The sequence below is a fragment of the Sinocyclocheilus anshuiensis genome, unplaced genomic scaffold (assembly GCF_001515605.1).
Source record: "Sinocyclocheilus anshuiensis isolate Anshui unplaced genomic scaffold, SAMN03320099.WGS_v1.1 scaffold24, whole genome shotgun sequence".
Classification (NCBI taxonomy): Eukaryota; Metazoa; Chordata; class Actinopteri; order Cypriniformes; family Cyprinidae; genus Sinocyclocheilus; species Sinocyclocheilus anshuiensis.
Genome location: NW_015557090.1, coordinates 624,244 through 645,949, shown reverse-complemented (window position 1 = coordinate 645,949; position 21,706 = coordinate 624,244). Strand labels below are relative to the sequence as shown.

Here is a 21,706-nt window from a genome sequence, read left to right as displayed (position 1 = left end):
TTTCTGTTGTCCCCCCCCCACCCCAAGTGGATGTATCAGATGTCTAGCTTTCTCTAAATGTGTTTTTAATTAAATGCAGATTTTAAATAGTTGTATTGTTAAATCTGGAACATAAGCACTTAAAACACCCAAAAGATAACTGACAGTGGTCATGACCCTTCAGGAAAACATAAATAAAAGCCTGTCTCATGTGGTGGAGTGCAGTGAGTTCATGTAAATTGAGTCCCTTTATCAGCCAATCAGAGCGCAGGTCACATGCAAAATAAAAAGCCGACGACGAGTCCTGAAATCTGATTGGACGGTTCAACATCCTGACGTAGCCGCAACCCGACGAGGCCCCACCCTAACTGCAATACAGCACCAAATAACAGGGAAGCAGTCAAAACACAGAAGAACCCCCAAAGAACTGCTCAAACAGTGTACGCTGTCAAATATGATACGCCTATATAACCAATGGAAAGGGAGAAAAAAACTGATTCCTGTCACTTAAAGCCGATCTCAAATCAGAACACGTGTGAGAATTAAACGCATGCCATACACATGCTCCAGAAACAAAATCAAAACACTTACCAAATCTTCATAAGATCGCGGGTGTTCAGTTCCTTCCCAATCCAACCGACGTGGAAGGAGCTATCAAAAAAATAAATAAATAAAAAATAAGCCGGGTTAATACGGTCGAAAGGAAATCGACGTAAGCCAAGTTACCTCAATAAAAACACCAGCGGTAAAGGTAAACAAGCTCAAGGCAAGCGATAATGAAAAGTAGCACACTGCCAAATCCATGTTTCAATCCAAGAGGGAAGCACACACACACACACACACACACACACCACGGACGGACATAAAGAATGAAGTAACCGAGCAACACACCTGATTTTCCTCCAGCTCACACACGAGAGCCTGCAACAGATGAGAATGAGCTCGGTTCGGTGCTCTCATCCAGATGAGCATCATTTAAACACAACACTCGTATTAAAGCCAACTCACCTCAGCCGCTTTCCGACACGGCCCCGTGCTCAAATAGCGCGATATCAAGTAATACAACTCTGCGAAAGGACACCGCGAGACCGTTTATTATTTGCTTAAAGATGAAGACACTAGAAAACTACCTCTTGATAATATTCCTAAATGTTACTTTTTGAGCCTTACCCGATTCAAGGGGTGAAATACTCCCATTTCTGGCTGTAGTATCGGCCATAGCGCAAAGAACACGGTGTTTGGAGACGAACTTTATGTGTAGTTGGTCAATTATATAATTATTTAATGTCGATTGTACGCTTCGTACCCCCTCCGCGACTGCTCCCGCTTTCTGTTCGGCCAGTTTTCGGTCGCCATTGGAAGTATGAGGCCTGAGCTCACAGCTACTTCCGCCAGAACGCCGGAAACAGGGGGAGGGTAGAACTCCTCGTCTTCTTCAGCAAAACAGAAGCCACGCGGAGATCTAAAAGTGTGAAAATTCAGTGTGCGAGTCGTCGATGTAAACCGAAACGTTCCTTGCTGTTTCGTCCCAAGCGAAACAATCTTCAAATAACAATGAAGACCCGCGCTCCCGTTCGAACGGCTGGTTCGTGACGTCACATCGCATGGCGACAGTAGAACCGTTCTTTTGTCTATAAAACAGTCTGAGAACGTGACGGTTTGAATATTTAAATATATGCACACAACTAATATTAGCCACCAGCGCTACTTATTAACACATGCATGTGGGGTTACGTTATGTATATTATGCATAAATTGCTACATTTACACACATATGTCCACTGACAGAAAGCGCACATGCTGTGGGAACAACATAAATCCATGTTTCAATCCAAGAGGGAAGCACACACACACACACACACACACACACCACGGACGGACATAAAGAATGAAGTAACCGAGCAACACACCTGATTTTCCTCCAGCTCACACACGAGAGCCTGCAACAGATGAGAATGAGCTCGGTTCGGTGCTCTCATCCAGATGAGCATCATTTAAACACAACACTCGTATTAAAGCCAACTCACCTCAGCCGCTTTCCGACACGGCCCCGTGCTCAAATAGCGCGATATCAAGTAATACAACTCTGCGAAAGGACACCGCGAGACCGTTTATTATTTGCTTAAAGATGAAGACACTAGAAAACTACCTCTTGATAATATTCCTAAATGTTACTTTTTGAGCCTTACCCGATTCAAGGGGTGAAATACTCCCATTTCTGGCTGTAGTATCGGCCATAGCGCAAAGAACACGGTGTTTGGAGACGAACTTTATGTGTAGTTGGTCAATTATATAATTATTTAATGTCGATTGTACGCTTCGTACCCCCTCCGCGACTGCTCCCGCTTTCTGTTCGGCCAGTTTTCGGTCGCCATTGGAAGTATGAGGCCTGAGCTCACAGCTACTTCCGCCAGAACGCCGGAAACAGGGGGAGGGTAGAACTCCTCGTCTTCTTCAGCAAAACAGAAGCCACGCGGAGATCTAAAAGTGTGAAAATTCAGTGTGCGAGTCGTCGATGTAAACCGAAACGTTCCTTGCTGTTTCGTCCCAAGCGAAACAATCTTCAAATAACAATGAAGACCCGCGCTCCCGTTCGAACGGCTGGTTCGTGACGTCACATCGCATGGCGACAGTAGAACCGTTCTTTTGTCTATAAAACAGTCTGAGAACGTGACGGTTTGAATATTTAAATATATGCACACAACTAATATTAGCCACCAGCGCTACTTATTAACACATGCATGTGGGGTTACGTTATGTATATTATGCATAAATTGCTACATTTACACACATATGTCCACTGACAGAAAGCGCACATGCTGTGGGAACAACATCTGCAAATGAAGTTTTTAATCTCCTTTTCTCCCCTTTAGATACTAAAGCAGTTACATTGGCCCCAAAAAGTATCCAGACACTTATGTATAACTTTGCATTTAAATAATAATAAGTGCTTTTAAAGAGTTAGCACCAGCAAGCATACATTTCTTGCAAAAACATGTTACAAAATAAGGTTGGTAATTATAAAACATATACAAATCATGCTATTTATAACTATATTATCACACAGCTTTTAATATAAACTTGGGTATCAAAGTATGCACAACTGTATCCGCATACATACAGTATATTTACAGTATGTAAAACAAAATACGTTATATCGAAAATCTCAACTGCAATAAAATGCTTCCAAAAATGTAGACACTAAAACCACTTTAAAATGCATGAATGTTTCATTCGAAAAAAAAAACATTAGAGAAACTTTGATACAGTTCACAAACAATACAAATTGATTCCACATCGTTTTGATGTTTAAAATATAAATTGTCATAAAAAATAAGTTTTACTATAACTTATCACTTCCCACGCATCCTTGCTCAATGAAAGTATTAATTTCTTTAAAAATAATAATTATTTACCCCAGTCCTTTGAACAGTAGTGTATATACAACATTGATAATAAATCGGCATATTAGAATTTCTGAAGGATCATGTGACACTGAAGTCTGGAGTAATAACTGCTGAAAATTCAGCTGTGCATCACATACATTACATTATATTTTAAAGTACATTAATATAGAAAACCATTATTTTATTTCACAATATTACCGTTTTCTGAATTTTTGATCAAATAAATGCAGCCTTGCTTCTTTAAAAAACATAAAAAAATCTTACTGTTCCCAAAATTTTTGAACAGCAGTATATAAATAAATTAAAATAAATGTATGCATTTAGCAGACGCTTTTATCCAAAGCGACTTACAGTGCATTCAGGCTATACATTTTGTTATATATTATATGTATACTTTCTAACCAATGTTACACCAAAACTAGATGAATATGGGAAGATAATAAAATAGAAATTTAATGTATTTCACATATTGACATGTCAATGAAGCATTAATTTTCCAGCTATCGCTTCCATTATGGAATTTTATCGGTTTTATATCTTATCTAGTGCTCTTTTTAAATCACAGAAAGGAAAACAGAAGGGCAAAATATCAAGTGAAATTACAACCAATTTATTTGTATGCCATACCAATCATTACAGATACAGCTAAATAAAAAAATAAAAAAAGGAAATTAAAAAAAAAGAAACTGTACATGTTTACTTTTAACCTAAAACCTTGAGTGATATAGCTACTTCTGACATGTTCACATGAATGAAATTAGTCATTTTTCGTATAACCTGCATGTTTAACACTGTAACACAGCTGTTATTAGCTTTGCTAACACGCACAATTCCATTTTTCATCCTCTTAAAGTACCATCACATACTGCATATAGAAATTATGAAAACCTTTTCACAGCAGCTATACAACATTGCAATGCTATCACCACACAAAGACAAAAGTCAATGTAAATCACACAGCCGATGAGTGTTCCAGTACTAGTGAGCAGGATCGTTAATCAAAGCTGTTGATTCATTAAACAGTTTGAATAAAGAGGTTTCAATTCATAGAATACAGCTTACAATCAATCCCAACCCCCCAGAAACAATAAAACAAAGCATTTTCTTACAGAACCCCCTTCCCATACAATACAGTCTACATACAGGTGTCCCTCATATTGCCTATGGAATGTTAGTGTCTCAGGCAAACTCTCGCAGTTTCAATCGAAAGACTGAAGAAATTTAATTTTTTTAATCTTTAAAAATGGCACGATCACATTATCTGTCTCAACCCGTTACACTCCCCTCCCTTTTTGTAAAAACGAAAGAGAAAAAAACAAAACAATAATAATAATAATAATAATAAGAGGAAGTTGTTTCATGACTGCAAATCTCCTTCAGGAAAAATTGGGAGTGGGAAAAGATGGAATCCCTCTTCTAAGGTTTTTCTCTTGAACGTTGTCTATAAAATGAGCTTCTAATATTGAACTACTAAAAAAACTGCTTTTTAGAAAATAGTCAATAAAAATATTCCTCTGTATTGTACAAGAAAAGAGGTATGGGAGCTCTGGTGAAATGTTATTTAGCAGCTCCCTCTTTCTAGTCGGCCTGTTCCTCCTCGCCTCCTGCTTCATCATTGTCCCCCTGTAACAAAACCAAACCAATAAATAAATAAAATCAATAAATGTTTTCAACAGACATAGCCACAGATGCATCCCTAACTGACATTTATTTTCACTATCACTCTGGACTACAAATAGATACAGGGCCAAATATGTAAGCAATACCATAGAGCAGTGGTTCCCAACCCTGGTCCTTGAGGCACCCCAACACTGCACATGTTACATGTCTCCTTTCTCTGACACGCCAGTTTCAGGTCTTGGAGTCTCTACTAATGAGCTGATGACCTGAATCAGGTGTGTTTGATTAAGGAGACATGCAAAATGTGCAGTGATGGGGTGCCTCCAGGACCAGGGTTGGGAACCACTGCCATAGAGGACCAAGTTTTAGATGAATTATTCCAACTTAATTATAAAATGACTTACTACCTCATCTTTGGTCTCTCCGTTCTCCGCAGGAGTTTTCTCCTCAGACTCAGTCTCTGGCTTTGCGTCCTCTTTCTTCTCCTCTGGTTTGGCCTTTTCTACCTCCTTGCCCTTTGCAGGTGCCTTCTGTAACGTTTCAGAGAAATACATGGTTAAGCCACATCCGGCAACATTTATTAATAGCAATAAATCTTAATTTGATAACTGATTTACCTTCACTTTTGGCTTGGGCCCAGACTTTGGTGTTTGGGGTTTCTGCAAAACAGAATTCAGCGTAAGCTATAAGCCTCAAAAAAAGGTAATTATGTAAATATGTCTTCGGAGGGACTGACAAAACCAACTTACACCTTGAAGTCTCTCAGACCGCCTCTTGGGCTGTTTGTTCATTTGATGAGGGACAAAATGAGAAGGCAACAAAAGAAACAGGCAATAAGTATCGCAGTTATATGCAAAAACGTGTTATTTGTCAGTATGTGTAACAGACTGTGTGTGTAACAAACTTACCCCAGCTGCTTCAGTGTCATTGTTAGCCTGTACCAGAGGAAACAGAAGCTGTTAGTATGTGTACATAGATCATGTCTGAGGGGGGAGGTGTTGTACCCCTACACCCCCTCCAAGTGATGGGCCGTCTTATAATCAGGGTCGTCTTATATTCGGGCCAATACGGTATGTTATCTAAAAGTGAACGTGGGGGAGGGGTAGACCATGGGTCCTGTAAAGCGTTACACATTCAACTCACAATTCCTTTATTATACAAGTTAATTTTGTCGCGAAAACATGGCGAAACAAAAAATAAACTTGGGAAAATAAACAAAAATAAAACAACCGGTGATCGTGCATTTATTTGCATTAGCTTTGTCGAGCGTAGCGAACTTATTGTCGCTGGTAACGATGTTACCGAAAAATGTCCGTGCTTGAGTAACGTTAGTTCCCATGGAGGAGGGGAACAGTAACGTTAGCTCCGCCTCCACAGACAGAATTCATTCACTTTCGACGAGCAAACACATTAAACATCGACACATTGTTCACATAAACCAGGTTTGCGTCGAGATTAAAACAGACAAGTGAAAACGGGAGGTTAATATCTTTAGTACACAAATAGTCGGTGTTGATAACTTTCTTTAGCCACTTTACAAAGTTCGTTTCAAAGGTCAAGTGAGAAATTCAGGCGGGATACGCAAGCAAAAACCGAATTATGAAATAAACCTGCTGGGATAACAACTTGTTTGGATATAACGTTAAGGCTTCAAATGTGTTTAGTGCAAAGGCAGCCATGACACTCAAGACTATAGTATGTGTGACTGTGTCCTCGAGGACCATATGGAGTCGTACACAACTACACATGTATTTAGTTACACAAGGGGTCTAAAAAAATCCCACAATGTCCTCAAATTTACAACTTCGACTGCTTCGTATGTATATGGTTAAAAGCAAAACATTTGCAGGACAAGCTCTTCTCCGCGAGGAATAACGCGACCTAACGTTACGCGGTTACACCCCTTTGTCTGATCATTACTTTGCGTATTCTATACACGACTTTAATGTAAAAGTAAAGCCGAGAATGCTCTATTCTGTAAATATCCACACACAGTCGACGGAATATAACGTTAGCACAGCTCGAAGTAAAAAGGCGCCAGATTCATGCCACCGACTCACATGCCCACATCCAGCAATGCAGTCAACACTCGCATAACTTCACATAAAGCTTTCGAAACACGTGCATATTTAATTATCACAGGCTATTAAAACCATACTATAAATTTTTATTTTTTTATATATATTTTTGAACTTACTTTGCTCCTTTTAGGCATGGCTGCGTAAATCTTGTATGCTTTCAGAACAAAAAGGAAATCAATTAAAACAGCTTACGCGCTGATAAGTAAAGTGTAAGAACCGGGTCTAGGAAACACTGAAGCAAGCATTAATGTCCTATCGGAACACAAACTAGCTGAAACCGGATTGGATCTCCCCTTTCTATATTCTTTTCATTATAGCACTAACCTGATGCGAGCTACGCTCCGCCCCTTCTCAGCGGTGATTGGCTGAAACGTCTTGGCAAACACATTTCAAACCAAAGCAAAGTACCTGTGTGGATAGGTTGAGATGTCAATCACAGATTTGTTTACAGAATTGTTTCTGTAAGCGTGTAAATATATATTCTGTATTGATTGCATTGGTTATATATTCAGATAATTTGAATGCATTTAAAGAAACACGCCGCTTAAGAAAGAAAAAAAAAAACTTGATGTCTTATAAACATTCCCTTTTCGGATATTTGATATCTGTCGTTGCATATTTTTAGATAATATAAGCATATTGTAACATTTAAGGTAAGGAACCAGTTAAAAAACAGCGCTAGTGGGCTTGTATTATAGGGGGAGGATCAGGCTGATGAAAAGAAAATGGCTGCCGGGTTTAACTGGTTCTTTGTACTGAGCTCGGTGTTTCTGGTCAACCTCGTCAAAACATTGCTGCCGTCCATTTCTTCATTTGTAAGTACTGATTCAAAAGAGTTTTAGGGACGCGTAAGCACATATATAATTTAAACATACATTAGTCGTAATAATAAATGCTCTGTGATACAGTCACAGCAAACAAAAGCAGCTCTGTTCACCATCTCTAGATTTAGCTAAGCCAGACTCATTCATAAACACCACCTAGAGGACAGTTAATAGTGCCAAACAAACGTTTGATGTGGGCTAATAATATTTTACAAACCAATAAAACATACTGCACTTCTTTCATGGTATCAGATGACAGCACCATGTTACTGTGATGTATATAATGGCACTGAATGAATGATTTCATATAATACACCATTTCACGTACGTGGTACTTCAACATACTTGTCTTGTACCATGTTATACATTAAAAAAAAATCTGACTTAGCTTTACCATAGTGCCAAAAACTTGCTAATATCTGTTGCATATCTAGATTATAGTTATTATACATTGTAATGAGGACATTCAGAGTAATGAGTAATTCATAGTAATGCTTACCATAGTAAGCATTACTATGGTAAAATTGGAGAAATGTGTGCACTTGTAACCTAGATTTTATTTAACAAATGTAATGTTTTGCCTTTCTAGGTCTTTGCCAGTAAATCACCCTTTTGATTCTGTTTTTGGTAATAGTGTAAAAGCTTTGAGTAAATTTGATTGCAATCTAAAGTGAATGAGCAGATGTACATTAAGATCTTGTGTGTTTGTTCTCATAGCTGTCCAAGATCTTCCAGAAAGATGCTGATCAAGAGATGGAGATGAGGACGGAGATCCAAAACATGAAGATGGAGCTGTCCACCATCAGTATGATGGACGAGTTTGCCAGATATGCTAGACTGGAACGCAAGATCAGCAAGATTACTGATCAACTGATGACTCTTGGTAAAAGTTATTTTGTGCTTTTCTTAAAGGGGTATGTGAAATACAAGCATGTGCAGCAAAATGTTGATGAAGTGACAAGCTACAATAGCTATGTTTCCTTCACACTGTTTTTATGCACATTTCGAAATATCGCATCAGAATAATGGTAATGGAAACGCCAATTTTCGAAGAAGAAAAAAATCCCTTAATTCACAAAAAAGTTTTTACACTTGCTTGAGGTGGTTTTTGACTTGCGCGAAAAAGGGTTAATGCGAATAATGGGAGATGGAAATGCATTTTGCGAATAAATTCCTCCATGCGCATCAAAAAAGTCATGTGACTTTGTGCTATGGGAAGGCATAACCTAAAGCAATGACCGCATTTATTGTGTTTCGTCTGAGGCGCAAATAATTTATTATATATGAAAGTTATTGTATTCAGTGGCTTTAACTTTTCCTAGTGATATTTAGTGCCAGTTTATCAGGAAGTGACGATTTTGTTCTCTTTGACTCGTTGAATGGAAATGATGCTTATGGTGCGTTCAAGTCATGTCGGATAGATCGTATTTACGAGTTGAACGCACATGAACGCCACCACAAAGTCATTATTACGAGTGGGAAACTCGACATTTTCTTTAAGCCCCGAGTTTCCGTGTTGGGGGCGTGTCAATGAGAAACATAGCGGAATCGATGGCTGCAACGTCTGTAGTTGACGGTCAATTTTTGTTTAAATTGATCGTTTTGATGAAGTTTTTCAGATTAAAGTGGCTTCATAAATTACTTTTTAAAAATATTAAAAACGCAAAACACACCTGATGCGAATTCTTTGCTCTTCATTTTCTATAAGCAGAGTTAACAGACCCTGTTGTATTTTCTTGTAATTTATTAAAAGAAGGTACACCGCCATCTTGTGCCGACTAAACTGACTTGAACGCACCTGACGTCGTAATTACGACTTGTCAACTCGTAAGTACGAATGTCCCAGGAGGACTTGAACGCAGCATTATTCGCAAATGCTTTGTGATTTTCCAATTTTGCGCATAAGTTAAATTCGCAACTTTGGATGGAAACCCACTAATGATTGCTTTCTAACCAGCAAAACACAGAAAGAAGCCCACAAAACAGCCAAATTGTATAGCAAATGACATGTGTAGTATTGCTCTGTTGAAATCAAGAAGCAATGGGCAAGTGTTAAGATATTTGCAGTCACCAGCACACCTCACTGGAAGCATATAAACTGTCTTTGTCCACTTTATAGTGGGGCGAGAAGAACTGAGAAACCAAAGGTTTCGTCACTTTGCAGTGGAGAATTCAAAGTCTCAGGCCAAGTGTGGAAAATGGCAGGTGGGTTTCAGATAATTCATGAAATAAGACAAATGGCTTGGCTGCTGTCTGTTGCTGTCCTTCAAGTTATTGGAGAATAGCATAGATATAACTTGTTAAAGGCATAGCTCACCCAAAAATGAAAATTCTGTCATTTACTCAACCTCATATCGTTCCAAACTCATAAGACTCTGGGTCATCTTTGAAACACAAGTGAAGATACTTTAAACCTGAGAGATTTCTGTCCATCCATTAAAATTGTAAAAAAATATTCCGTATCGATAATCGAGTGGTTTCAATTCAATCCATTTCACATTTATTTGCATAGCAGGGTTCTCCAGGGCTGGATTTGAAGAAGCCTGTTTAAATGGAAACCATGAGTAGACAGAAATGTTGGTTATATTCATTGTCTGTCTGTCTTTTTTCTTTTTTACAGTAAAATCAAGAACTTCACAGCAGGCAAAAATGAAATGGATTGTAAATATTGTGTTTTACATTCTTCAGGTGGGTGAGGATTAATGTTTTAATTTGTGCTTTGATATGATTGATGTATGATTGATGTATGCATCAGTTGTTCATTTTCTCTCATGATGGCATTTTATTTTATTTTTTGCTGTCTGTTGTTAGGCGGCGCTCATGATCTCGCTCATATTGAAGTATTATGCAGACCCGGTCACAGTGGTGCCTAGTAAATGGATTGCTCCACTGGAGAGACTAGTAGCCTTTCCTTCTGGAATTGCAGGTATGTCCAAGTCACCAGTGGAATTTGATTGCCATTTTGGAAGGATAGTAGGATAAATTTATTTAAAGGGGTCATATGATGCTATTTTAAAGATCATTATTTGGTGTAACAGAATATGTTGACATGCTTTAATGTTCAAAAAACACATTATTTTCCAAATACTGTACATTATTGTAGGTCCTCTATGCCCCGCCTCTCTCAAACGCTCGTTTTCAACAAAGCCCCCTCCTTTGACAAGCACATTCTGCTCTGATTGGCCAGCTGACCACAAGCACGCGTCGGAAATATAACGCCCCTCCGTTCCGTTAAGTGGTTTAAGTGTGTAGTAAATTGATTTTAGCCTTCATTGTTTACAAATTCTTGTTGAATGACGTTTAAAGGTTTTTATTTAAACATTACTAACAAATTGCAAAACACTTTTTTTAAGGTTTATGTTGTAATCTCAAGCAAAGCAAAAGATTTTGTCTATTTATTGCTTGTACCAAAATTGTATATTATTTATGTCAGTGTTATAAATGTATTTATTGATTTTTGTTTTTCAACAAAATAAATAACAAATGAAAAGGTGTGTACAGTGTTTTATTTGCCTTTAAAGTAGTAAGTCTGATTTAATTTTGCAATCTGAATAAACGAGGCAGCAAAACGGTGCTAAACCATGATGGTCCTTCGACCATTCTTCACAGTTGGGAAGAGGTTTTAGTGTTGGTTTGCAGTGCCCCTTTTTGGTAAAAGATTCAACTTTTCTCAGTTGTCCCCAGAATATTTTCCCAGAAGTGCTGTGGAACATGGTCTTGGACAAAGATGAGACATATCCATGTATTTCCTTAATTGACACAGAGGATCACTTACCTTGTTGATCTCCTCGTCTCTCCAGCGTCCTTGTCTCCTGTGTTTCCTCTTCTCTGTCGTCATCAATAATGACCTGAGCTCCTCATGTCCAGTGTATCCCTGCAAGGTAAGACTATTCTATCAGTTATTCTCATCTGTCATGTTTTCATTCACAGATGCATCAGTACTGACCTGTTGTCACTGCTTCACTCACCATCTGCGTAAATAAAGCTCTGCTGTTGAGTTCATCTCCTGTCTTATACTTGCTGTGACATAAAGAGCAACTTGAGGTTAAAATCGATATAAATTGACATTCACGACTCATATTGCTTCTATAATGTGACTAATTTCTGAGTGGCACAGAGACTTCAACAAGTACATATTCTAGGGTAGGACTTGATTTGATCCATCAGGAATTTGTTTTGATCATGAAAAGTAGTCACTATGTTAGGTGGTTGGAGAGGAGGGCTTGGTGAACAGAACAGAAATGGAAATTTGGCATATTTCTACAATGTAAAAAAATAAAAATCTGTGAAATTTGTTTAAAAAAAACAGCAGTTGTGTGATGATGTTTTTAGGACTTTTTCACTGCATTATTAAGGACTATGCGACACCACCATATGTTTTGAATGAGAAAAGTCTACAGCGATATCAAGAAGAGGAGTGGTCCAAGCACCAAACCATGAGGAACCTCAAGCTCAAAAGTTCTGCTTGAATATTTTTTAAATATATTTGACACCTGAGGATTAAATATAAATTCATCACTGCATCACTTCTCATCCAAGCACAACAATCTTCTCACATTTTCCTCTACTTTAAGAGAAAAAAATATATATTTTTTGTACTTTTCTTTATATACTTTTTGTTTTTAATGTATTCAGAAGCTACTTAACATTACTCCGTGACATGTTAGTTAATTTCAGTGGTTGAGTTAACTATAGGCAACTTTGTTGCATTAATGTTAGATGACACATCAATGTACATTTACACTATAGCCTTCCAGCTATTTAATTGACGTTTAATAAATGTAACATCATTAGCTATAATATTAGTTATAGCTAGCTAGCTAGCCTTAATAGTTGATATAGAATATTTTCTTGTAATTTTATACATTATTGTTGCTGTTATTTATGATGCTTATTTTATTTTTGGTTGCAAGATCTTTATTTAACCAACCTTGCAACATAATGAACCAATACAGACAGAGTTCTTAAATTAACAGCTTGTTTTGTGCATGCACGTGAAACTTCTGGATTGCCACAACAAGGCAGAGGGGGAGTGATAATATAATGCACATCTTCAAATTTCCCATCAGATATGTGCTTAACTATTGCTAGGATGTTTTGGGTGTTTCCTGGAATGTTGCTATGATTTTTTTTTGGTCACTGCAAGAGCATTGCTAGATGGTTTCTTGTTGCCCAAAAGCACCCATCAGATATGTGCTTAACTATTGCTAGGATGTTTTGGGTGTTTCCTGAAATGTTGCTATGATTTTTTTTTGGTCACTGCAAGAGCATTGCTAGATGGTTTCTTGTTGCCCAAAAGCACCCACCTCAAGCCTCTGTGTTGTTCTCATCCTGTGACAGAGCCCAAGACCAAATTTGAATGGGTTGGCTAGGCTTTCTCTTCCCAGGCCAGATAGGTCATATTTTAGAAGAGAGCCGGGGACAACATTCTCTGTTGTTTCCCTGGACAACAACTCTGTCCCTGTATATGAGAGTGTGGGAACTTTCCAATTTAAACCTGTAGGAATTTTTCGTTTTATCATAATGAATTAGCAATATTAACCAGAAGTTTTTAAATAGTACCAACTCAACTGGCAGACTGGCCAGTCATCAAAATGTACAAACTTTTTATTTATTTTTTATTTACTCAATTAGGTTACAAATTACAAGTTTTTTAAAAAACAGCATCTCTGTCCATATATGCAAGTCACTCTAACATTAGCAGCTCCTGATGTGGACAGACTGCTGAAATTGCCAATCACTCAGACAGCAGTGGGACAAACGCACCAATCCCACCACCACATGATGCGCTGGGGACAGAAATAGACACCGAGAGGCTCGAGTCGAGGCTGTGTGCTTTCCAGCCAAAGTGGAGGGTGGATCGCTGTGTCTTTAAACACATTTTCCCTGGTCATTTTATTTTGCACTTCCACAAAATGGTCATTAAAATATTCCTGGCATCCTCATCGGGATCGACGGCGGTAAGAAACTGGATAACAAGTGTGATAGTGTTTCAGTCATTCAACAGGTCACTTTGCTTGATTGTGATTATGCTTTATACAGATTGCGGAAAGAACCAATCGCTAGTTCCAAGCATATTAGCAGTAACCAGCGGTGGATGTATTTTAAACTCTTAAAAACTGTTCTAACTCAAGTCAGTTTAAATAATCCTGAGTGACCTAATAACAGTTGCAGCTCCGCCAGTTTCCTTAAATATCTCTGAGATCACATTCCAGACTGCGGCAGCTATTCCTTTAAACATGAAACCGCCAGAATTGATTTCAGTTGCTCCTCGGGATGAATGTAGCATGTTTATTTATTGATTTATGTGTTTTTAGTGTGTCTAATCTTTTAACTTTATCATGAGCAACAATGTTGGCTACTTTAATGTTTTGATAATGTTTAACATGTTAAGAGTCTTAAAAATGAAGACAACATGTTTTAAGACTCTAGAGGGTATTAAAAATGAAAGTAGGCATACTTTAGAAATGTACAATCTGTCCCTGAACCATGTAAATTAGCCTTCAAGTCCAGTGAGTGAGTGTTGTTGCAACCTGCCCTAATACAGGGTTGCAAAACGTCAGGTCATCATTCAACATAATTGGGGTAGGCCGAGTACAGTTGTATCAATTTTTGCTTTTTGCACACATATTGACTGGATATTGATATTTTTGCACATATAAAGACTTTTCATTCCCTCATGAGGTGTCCTCATCTCTGTACAGACACTATAAATGTCATTATAAATGTCATGTTTAATTCTGATTTTGCAGTAATTATTAATGCACTTGTTATACTACAGGATAGGGATGAATGGTAGATTTCAAAGCAAAAAATTGTGAAAAAAACAAAAAAAAAAAACACTGAGTTACATTTGTTAAAGCATAATGTTTAACACCCATTCCCTTGCAGTGGATACACTTAAAAAATTACCTAAATAAATAATGAAATAAACAAGAGAACCAATTCACAATAATTTGATAAGTTAACTAATTTAAAAAAATAACTTAAATACTTTAGTTAATCTAATGAGTAACAGGAAGTCTACTGAATTAAAAATTTCTGGTAACACTTTAGTATAAGGACCAATTCACTATTAACTAGTGTCTTATTAGCATGCATATTATTAACATATTGGCTGTTACTTATAAAGCACATTGTGCATGACCATGTTCTACATCCCTAATTCTACCCTAAACTTAACAACTACCTTACTAATTATTAATAAGCAGCAAATTACTAGTTTATTGAGGCAAAAGTCGTAGTTAATGGTTTGTTAATAGCGAGAACTGGACCTTAAAATAAAGTGATCAAAATTATTGTCATGGCAACTAAGGATAGTTTAACATTTAGCAATGCAAAGAGCTAACCTTATTTAACCTTTACGTTTGATTTTCAAAGCCCGCTGCATGATATGGGCAGTATTTTCCTCTTAAATCTAGAGGAAATGTATGCTGGGAACTTGCACAATATTTGAAGATAAAATTGTTTGTTCTGACTCAATTTGGAAAGTTAGGACAACAAGTTTTGAACAAATACTTGAGTATCTAATTAAGGTCAACAAAACTTTTGTTAGAAACATTTTTTAGAGTATTTTTGTATAACTCCTACTAAAAAAAAATCATTGTTCAGTCTACTTTTTTTTACATTTATTTTTTAAAAATGTGCAAGTCAGATTTTGTATTTATTTATTTAACAGTGCTTCAGCCCTGTGCAATTTATCGAGTAAACAAATAGAACAAACACATAAAACATAACTACTCTGAAACGGTGTGTGTGTGCGAGAGAGAGTGTGTGTGTGTGTGTGTGTTAGGGTGCTTTCACACCTGTAGATCGATTGCTTTGTTCCGAAACAGGGATTACAATTATTACAATGTTGCTTTTTATTCTTGGTGCGGTACGCTTTCACATGGCAATGTTTCTAAACGGACCAAATTTGTTAATACAAGTCATTTGAGTAAACTGTTCTCTCATTGGTCAAAGTTCCACGGTTTATTTTCCGGGATTCCGCTTAGCTGTCACAGCTGTCATCTGTCAGGATGGAACGACAACAGCTTCGCGGGCTTATTGTTGTTGTTGTTTTTTTGTAGATGTCGTTATATTAATTTATCACTTTGAGCAGGAGTCCAGGATTCATCGGGAAAACATTTTTAAAATGCACATACTAGGAAGAAGAGCAATAAGACGGCATTATAAAATGAAAAAGTGCGCTTTGATTTTGAATGGCGAAGACGTGCTCACCCACAGACATTCACAGGTTAATTTTGAAGTATTAGCAAAACAACAAAGCTAATGCTTTTCACGGAATTTACGTAATTACCCATTATACATTGTGATACATTAGATCGGATTGCTTTCTCACTACAACCGAACCGCTCCAGAATTAGTTTTCAATCGAGCCGAGACCACCTCGTTCAGGCGATCTCGGACCGATTGTTTTGGCGCAGATCCGAGCGCAATTGCCGTGTTCACATATTCCGAGCCGAGCTAAGGGGGGCAATGCACCAGGTTCCGAAACAACGGGCCAGGTGTGAAAGCACCCTTAGTCTTACAATTGTGGGAAATGTCACACTATCCCATTTTGTGCAATGGTTATGGGTCCAGTGGAGGGTCATTGGAAAGTGTTGTAACCCTGGCTGGTCAGTCAGGTTTTTTTCTATGTGGTAATTTGATGTGTAAAAGAAACATGTTATTATCGTCTGACATTGTCTCGGGTTACTTGCGTAACCCATGTTCTCTGAGTAGGGAAGGAGACGCTGCGTCGCTATGATGCAAACACCCTCTGGGTGTGCCGATTGTCTGAAGCCCATATAGAATCACGCCAATTCCTTGGCTGATGGCGTGGGTGCCAACTGTACACTCTTACGTCGCCATCCTTATACTGGCGAATGTGCCATCTGCTCCTCAGATTTCTCTGCCGAAAAAGGCCTCTTGTCGGCAGCGCGAGGAGCTTGGCAGCAGACGCAGTGTCTCGTTCCCTACTCAGAGAACATGGGTTACGAAAGTAACCCGAGTCGTTCGCTTTCATAGGTTCACTCAACGCTGCGTCGCTATGACGCAATGGGAACAATATACCAAACACGCCAAGCTAAAGTGCTGCCGTATCTGGCCCGATGAAGAACCAGATAGTACCCCCGGCTGGTTCAAGCGGACAAGACCAAGGAACCAGGAGCCGTGTCAAGATCCAAATTATAGGACCTGATAAGAGTGTGCGGAGAGGACCATCCTGCCACTACACAAATATCCTCTTGGGGGACTCCCCTAAAAAGAGCTTGAGAGGAAACCACAGCCCTCGTGGAATGCGCCTGAAGGCTGAGAGGTGAAGAAAGACCACGCACCTCGTATGCCAGTGAAATAGCGTCTCTAACCCAATGCAAAATTTTGTGCTTCGCTGCAGCAAGCCCCCGGCGGCCATCAACAAAGCATATTAACAGCTGGGGGAGATTTTCTCCAATGGCTAGAGCGGTCCACGTAGAGCTTCAAAGCTCAGACAGGGCAGGGCATGTGAAGTCTCACATCCCTGCCTGAAGCAAAAGGAGGAGGATGGAAAAAGTTAAGGGTAACCACCTGAGAGCGAAATTATGTGGACAAAACCTTGGGAACATAGCCCGATCTGGGTCATAAGGTTACTTTGACCAGACCCGGTGCGGAGTCCATACAAACCTCGCTGACAGAGAGAACTTGCAAATCCCCAACTTGCTTCAAAGAAGTTAGCGGCAACAAAAGAGTAACCTTGAGTCAAAATTCGCACTGGAGCTGACTCCAAGGGCTCAAAAGGAGCTTCCATTAAGCCCTCCAGGATGACTGACATGTCCCAAGAAGGAACTCCAAGGGGGCGTTGCTGGCTTCAGACGCCGAACCCCATGTATAAACATGAGGACTAACCGATGTCTCCCCAGGGGAACTTCATCCAATTCTCTCAGAGCGGCGATGCTGCGACAAACTCTCAGGGTAGTAGTAGCCACAAATTTTTCTTGCAGGAACCCCAGCACTGGACCTACAGGGCAGATGACTGGGTCCACCACATGGGCTAAACACCGTGACTCAAAGACCTTCCACTTGGAGGAATACAGCATCCTCGCGGAAAGGGCTCTGGCACAAGCGACAGTCTCCTGAACATTAGCAGGCAGACTAGAAGTAAAAGCTGGTGGCCTTATAGGGGCCATACCCACAGCTTCTGTGGGTTGAGGGTGTCAGATCTTGCCTTGAAGCTGAGATTTAGCAGAACTTTTCTGATCGGAATCTCCCAAGGAGGGCGATCTAGAAGAAAAATCAGCTCTGAGAACTACGTCTGAGACGGCCAGAACGGGGCTACGAGTAGGAGACGGACCCCGCTCTCCTTCACCCTGCACAGCACCGGCAGAATTCAACTTGACAGGCGGAAACACAAAGTTTCAGGTCCGGCCACGGGAGCGAACACATCTATGCCCAGAGATGCTGGGGAACTCAGGGAGAACCAAAGCAGGTATTAGGACTCCTGCGACGCAAAGAGGTCCATTTCCTCCCTGCCGAACAGTCCCAAATCTGGGCTACTGTTTGGCGGTTCATCCATCCCCCTGATCTGAGCTTCTGTCTTGACAGAAATTCCACTGCGCGGTTCAAGGCCCCCGGGACATGAACCGCTCTCCGGGAAAGGAGTCTGCCTTGAGCCCAAAGGAGAAGACTGCGCGCATGCCTGTCTAGGGTGCGTGACCGTGAACCCCCTTGGCGGTTTATATGAGATACCACCGCCATGCTGTCCATCCTGACAATCACGTGACACCCCTGTAGTGAGGGGAGAAAGTGTATCAGTGCCAGAGAGACGGCTCACAGTCCCAGGGGCAGCACCGGGGAGGCATTAATTCTGAGGCCAAGAAGTGCTCACAGAAACATTTTGGCATTCATTCTGAGACCAAGAAGTGCTCACAGAAACATGATGACCTAGCTTGAAGCGAGCCAAGCATGCGTTGAGGTTAGAAATCCGGGCAGAAGCCAGAAGGGCCTGCATCTGAACGGAATCCAAGTGAATCCCCAAGAAAACAATCTGTTGTGAGGGGGTAAAAACATTCTTTTTGGCGTTCATTCTGAGGTCAAGCAGTGCTCACAGAAACATTATGGCCTAGCTTGAAGCGGGCCAAGCAAGAAGACAGTCAGTTGTGAGGGGGTCACAGGCCAAGAAACAGAATGTGGTGAAGGAGAACATCCCTTTGGTAACTCACTAATTTCCTGGAGTGGCCTAAATGAGCTAATTGTCCAGGTAATTGAGTATACGGATGCCCTGGAGCCTCAATGGGGCCAGAGCAGCATCCATGCACTTTGTGAATGTCCTTGGTGCCAAGGCCAGGCCGAAGGGAAGAACCTTGTACTGGTAAGCCTTTCCCCCAAAGGCGAACCTGAGGAACTTCCTGTGATGCCGAGCAACCTGAATATGAAAATAGGCATCCTTCAGGTCAACAGTGACAAACCAGTCTCCTGCACAAATTCTGTGACATAATAGACTTCAGTGTCAAATCTCGACCGCTGGAGGAACCTCTTCTATCACTCCCTTGTGGAGGAAGGAAAATAGTTCCCGCTGTAGCACAGAAGCCCCTGAGGCGCTGCTCACTACAGTCAGGTGAACCCCATCAAAGCGGGGGGAGGGGGTGGAGTTGTGACAGAACTGAAGTGCGTAACCAAACTGAAATGTGCAGAGAACCCAAAGTGATACCCCTGGTAGACGCACGGTACCATTCGTGAAAGAATTGCGATAGAGGAATCAGAGTGTTGCAGTCTAGAGGACATACCTGTGTGGGGTGCCGAGATGGTTTGGAGGGGATAACATCATCTACCGCGAAGGAGAGCCTCTGGCGTCCTGATGCAAGATGAGGAAGCCCACAGGGTTGAGGGCCTGGTCTGTGACTGGTACAGGGTCTGCTGGCTTTGGGAGAGAACTGAACGTGTCTCCTATCACATGAGCAGCAGGTGACAAAGAAATAGGCAGTAACTAAGGGGAGAAAGCCTGGTGCGTCTCCCACCCCCCATGTCGAAAGAGAGTGTGACTGAACGATTACTGCACACCGAAACGCGCTGGTTGGCGGATGTGACAGAATCCGAATGAGGAGAGCATGTTAGAAGTGGGCAGAAATGTATAAACGGTCTGGCCCCCGAAATTTGTGAAGAATAACACAGAAAATCTGTTTGAACAACAAACCAGTGTGTTATAATAAGGAATACACTAAATAATATAGTAAGACACCAATTTGCAATATATAAGCAGCAAAACAAGCGGTTTTGGCTGGGATTTTTTTTTTTTTGCATTAGTAAGGCGGGCGGAAAAAGGCTGCTTCCAGGATCTGGAGATCTCATGATGCAGATCGCTGAAAGAGGGCAGCTTTCTCCACGCAGTGCTCGAATTTGGGGCGCTCAGAAACCGCTCGTTGTGTTTAGATGACTGGGATTCACGGGGCTCGTCGGGCCAATCAAAAGAGAGCTTCTCTGTGGCGCGCGTCAGCACGTCTACAAGCTCTGAGTAGGCCGCGCTTCTTGGCCGCTAGGTGGGAGAGCGTCGGCTGAAGCAGGCCCAAAATCCTCGGAGTCGGACGCCGCAGTGTACAAAACATCCTCTAGCTCGAAGGAAATAGTTTCACGTGCCTCCGGGCTAGGGCATTCATAATCATGTGAGAATTAAACCGGCGAATCCTCGCACTCGGGCGAGAGAGGGAGAGAAAGGGAGAGGCCCGTCTACTCGCTCTGCATTGCCTCGAGCTCCACATCCGAACCCCAGGCCGCGTATTCATGGAGGGCCTCGGCCACTTCCGGAGCGCGACGGGGAAAGACGGAAGACTCCTTCTCAAAAACCGTGAGTCTAGTTTTTGCAGAGGGTTTTGAGGCGGATTTTTTTTTTTTTTACATTAGAAGTGCCGTAAACCGCCTCGCGCGCATGCGACAAACACTTGACATACTTACCGTGTGGGTCGTCACTCGCAATGAAGCGAGAACACAGCGGCTGGCAACGGCGAAATTCCATGCACTTCACCGCAAGGAGAACAGTGTTCCACTGTCGCAGTTGCCGAAGTGCAAATGGAGAAAGCTCAACAAAAAACAGTCCAGATATCGAGCCAGAAAAACCGCAACAGAAGGGCTAAAATGGCCCCTTCGTGAAGGCAGAGAAATCTGAGGAGCAGATGGCGCGTTCGCTAGTATAAAGCCCAATTTATACTTCTGCGTCAAACCTATGCCGTAGCCTACGCATAGACGCACACCCTATGCCGTAGCCTGATGTGCACCTCTCCAAAAATCTAACAGCGCGTCAATTCTACTCGGACCGCAAGCGCTATGATTGGTCTGCTAGAACCCCTCCCTCCGTATGTACTTGAGTTTTGTGTGTGTTTGTGTGCACTTTAATATATTTTAATGTTACACCTTCTTACATAAAATAAAACAAAGCAAAGAACAAGTGTCTTATCATTTATTACACTACATAGCATTATACATCAGTAGTTGTCCGTGACAAACAATGTTTATCTGCCGTGGTACAAGTCCTTGTGGAGATTGAAAGAATGCCATCTTCTCCTGTTCCGTTGTTGTCTCCTTTTTGTAGTTTTAAATAATGATTTAATGATTTGATATTTATTTGCCGCAGTCACGGCTATAATGTTTCTCCAACGAGCCGCTTCTTCTTCGGCTTTTGCCGTGGTACTGCGGGTTACACCAGCAACATGCCCGTGGACACTGCAGACTAGCGGTTTACATGTGTACTGCACGTCGACGTGGACAACGACGCAGAAGTATAAATGAAAACTGACGCATAGCCTATGGCGTAGGTCCGACGCAGAAGTATAAATCAGCCTTTAGTCTT

At 40.7% G+C, this 21,706-nt stretch overlaps 4 protein-coding genes across 8 annotated transcripts in view; 2 read left to right on the top strand and 2 right to left on the bottom strand.

Moving 5' to 3' along the window:
* LOC107677081 (bromodomain and WD repeat-containing protein 3-like) overlaps positions 1-2,451 on the bottom strand; it is a 41,672-nt gene extending 39,221 nt beyond the window's left edge. The window contains exons 1-4 of one of the 3 annotated variants that reach the window (XM_016471868.1): positions 2,169-2,451; positions 2,007-2,065; positions 1,890-1,919; positions 571-630 (exon numbers count right to left, since the gene is read on the bottom strand). In XM_016471868.1, coding sequence (XP_016327354.1) covers positions 571-630; positions 1,890-1,919; positions 2,007-2,065; positions 2,169-2,217 — 198 coding nt within the window. In that variant the 5' untranslated portion in view covers positions 2,218-2,451. Of the gene's footprint in view, positions 1-570; positions 631-870; positions 901-987; positions 1,047-1,149; positions 1,433-1,889; positions 1,920-2,006; positions 2,066-2,168 lie in introns of those variants that run through there. The other 2 variants (XM_016471867.1, XM_016471866.1) reach the window with 2 other exon arrangements.
* Positions 2,452-3,975: 1,524 nt separating this feature from the next.
* On the bottom strand, positions 3,976-7,376 carry LOC107677082 (non-histone chromosomal protein HMG-14A-like). Its single transcript, XM_016471869.1, has 6 exons — positions 7,204-7,376; positions 5,915-5,941; positions 5,756-5,785; positions 5,624-5,665; positions 5,414-5,536; positions 3,976-5,009 (listed from the first exon to the last, which is right to left on the bottom strand). Exons 1-6 carry the CDS (start codon positions 7,219-7,221, stop codon positions 4,965-4,967), a joined length of 285 nt encoding a protein of 94 aa, XP_016327355.1. The 5' UTR covers positions 7,222-7,376; the 3' UTR covers positions 3,976-4,964.
* A 228-nt stretch (positions 7,377-7,604) lies between these two features.
* LOC107677051 (tail-anchored protein insertion receptor WRB-like) lies at positions 7,605-10,893 on the top strand. The gene is made up of 4 exons (XM_016471841.1): positions 7,605-7,902; positions 8,629-8,794; positions 10,532-10,599; positions 10,723-10,893. Exons 1-4 carry the CDS (start codon positions 7,813-7,815, stop codon positions 10,891-10,893), a joined length of 495 nt encoding a protein of 164 aa, XP_016327327.1. The 5' UTR covers positions 7,605-7,812.
* A 2,811-nt stretch (positions 10,894-13,704) lies between these two features.
* LOC107677098 (SH3 domain-binding glutamic acid-rich-like protein) overlaps positions 13,705-21,706 on the top strand; it is a 25,761-nt gene continuing 17,759 nt past the window's right edge. For all 3 annotated transcript variants that reach the window (XM_016471897.1, XM_016471898.1, XM_016471896.1), the window contains exon 1: positions 13,705-13,871. In XM_016471897.1, the coding sequence (XP_016327383.1) occupies positions 13,827-13,871 (45 nt within the window). In that variant the 5' untranslated portion in view covers positions 13,705-13,826. The remainder of the gene's footprint in view (positions 13,872-21,706) is intronic.

Bases quoted from the DNA above. Each gene is read 5' to 3' on its own strand.
- LOC107677082 (XM_016471869.1), bottom strand. The intron at 5,666-5,755 runs GTAAGTTGGTTT...TCTGTTTTGCAG, and splicing joins GGTCTGAGAGACTTCAAGGT to AAACCCCAAACACCAAAGTC. The intron at 5,010-5,413 runs GTAGTAAGTCAT...GTTTTGTTACAG, and splicing joins ACGGAGAGACCAAAGATGAG to GGGGACAATGATGAAGCAGG.
- LOC107677051 (XM_016471841.1), top strand. From the start codon at position 7,813: ATGGCTGCCGGGTTTAACTGGTTCTTTGTACTGAGCTCGGTGTTTCTG. The intron at 7,903-8,628 runs GTAAGTACTGAT...TTGTTCTCATAG, and splicing joins TGCCGTCCATTTCTTCATTT to CTGTCCAAGATCTTCCAGAA. The intron at 10,600-10,722 runs GTGGGTGAGGAT...GTCTGTTGTTAG, and splicing joins TTGTGTTTTACATTCTTCAG to GCGGCGCTCATGATCTCGCT.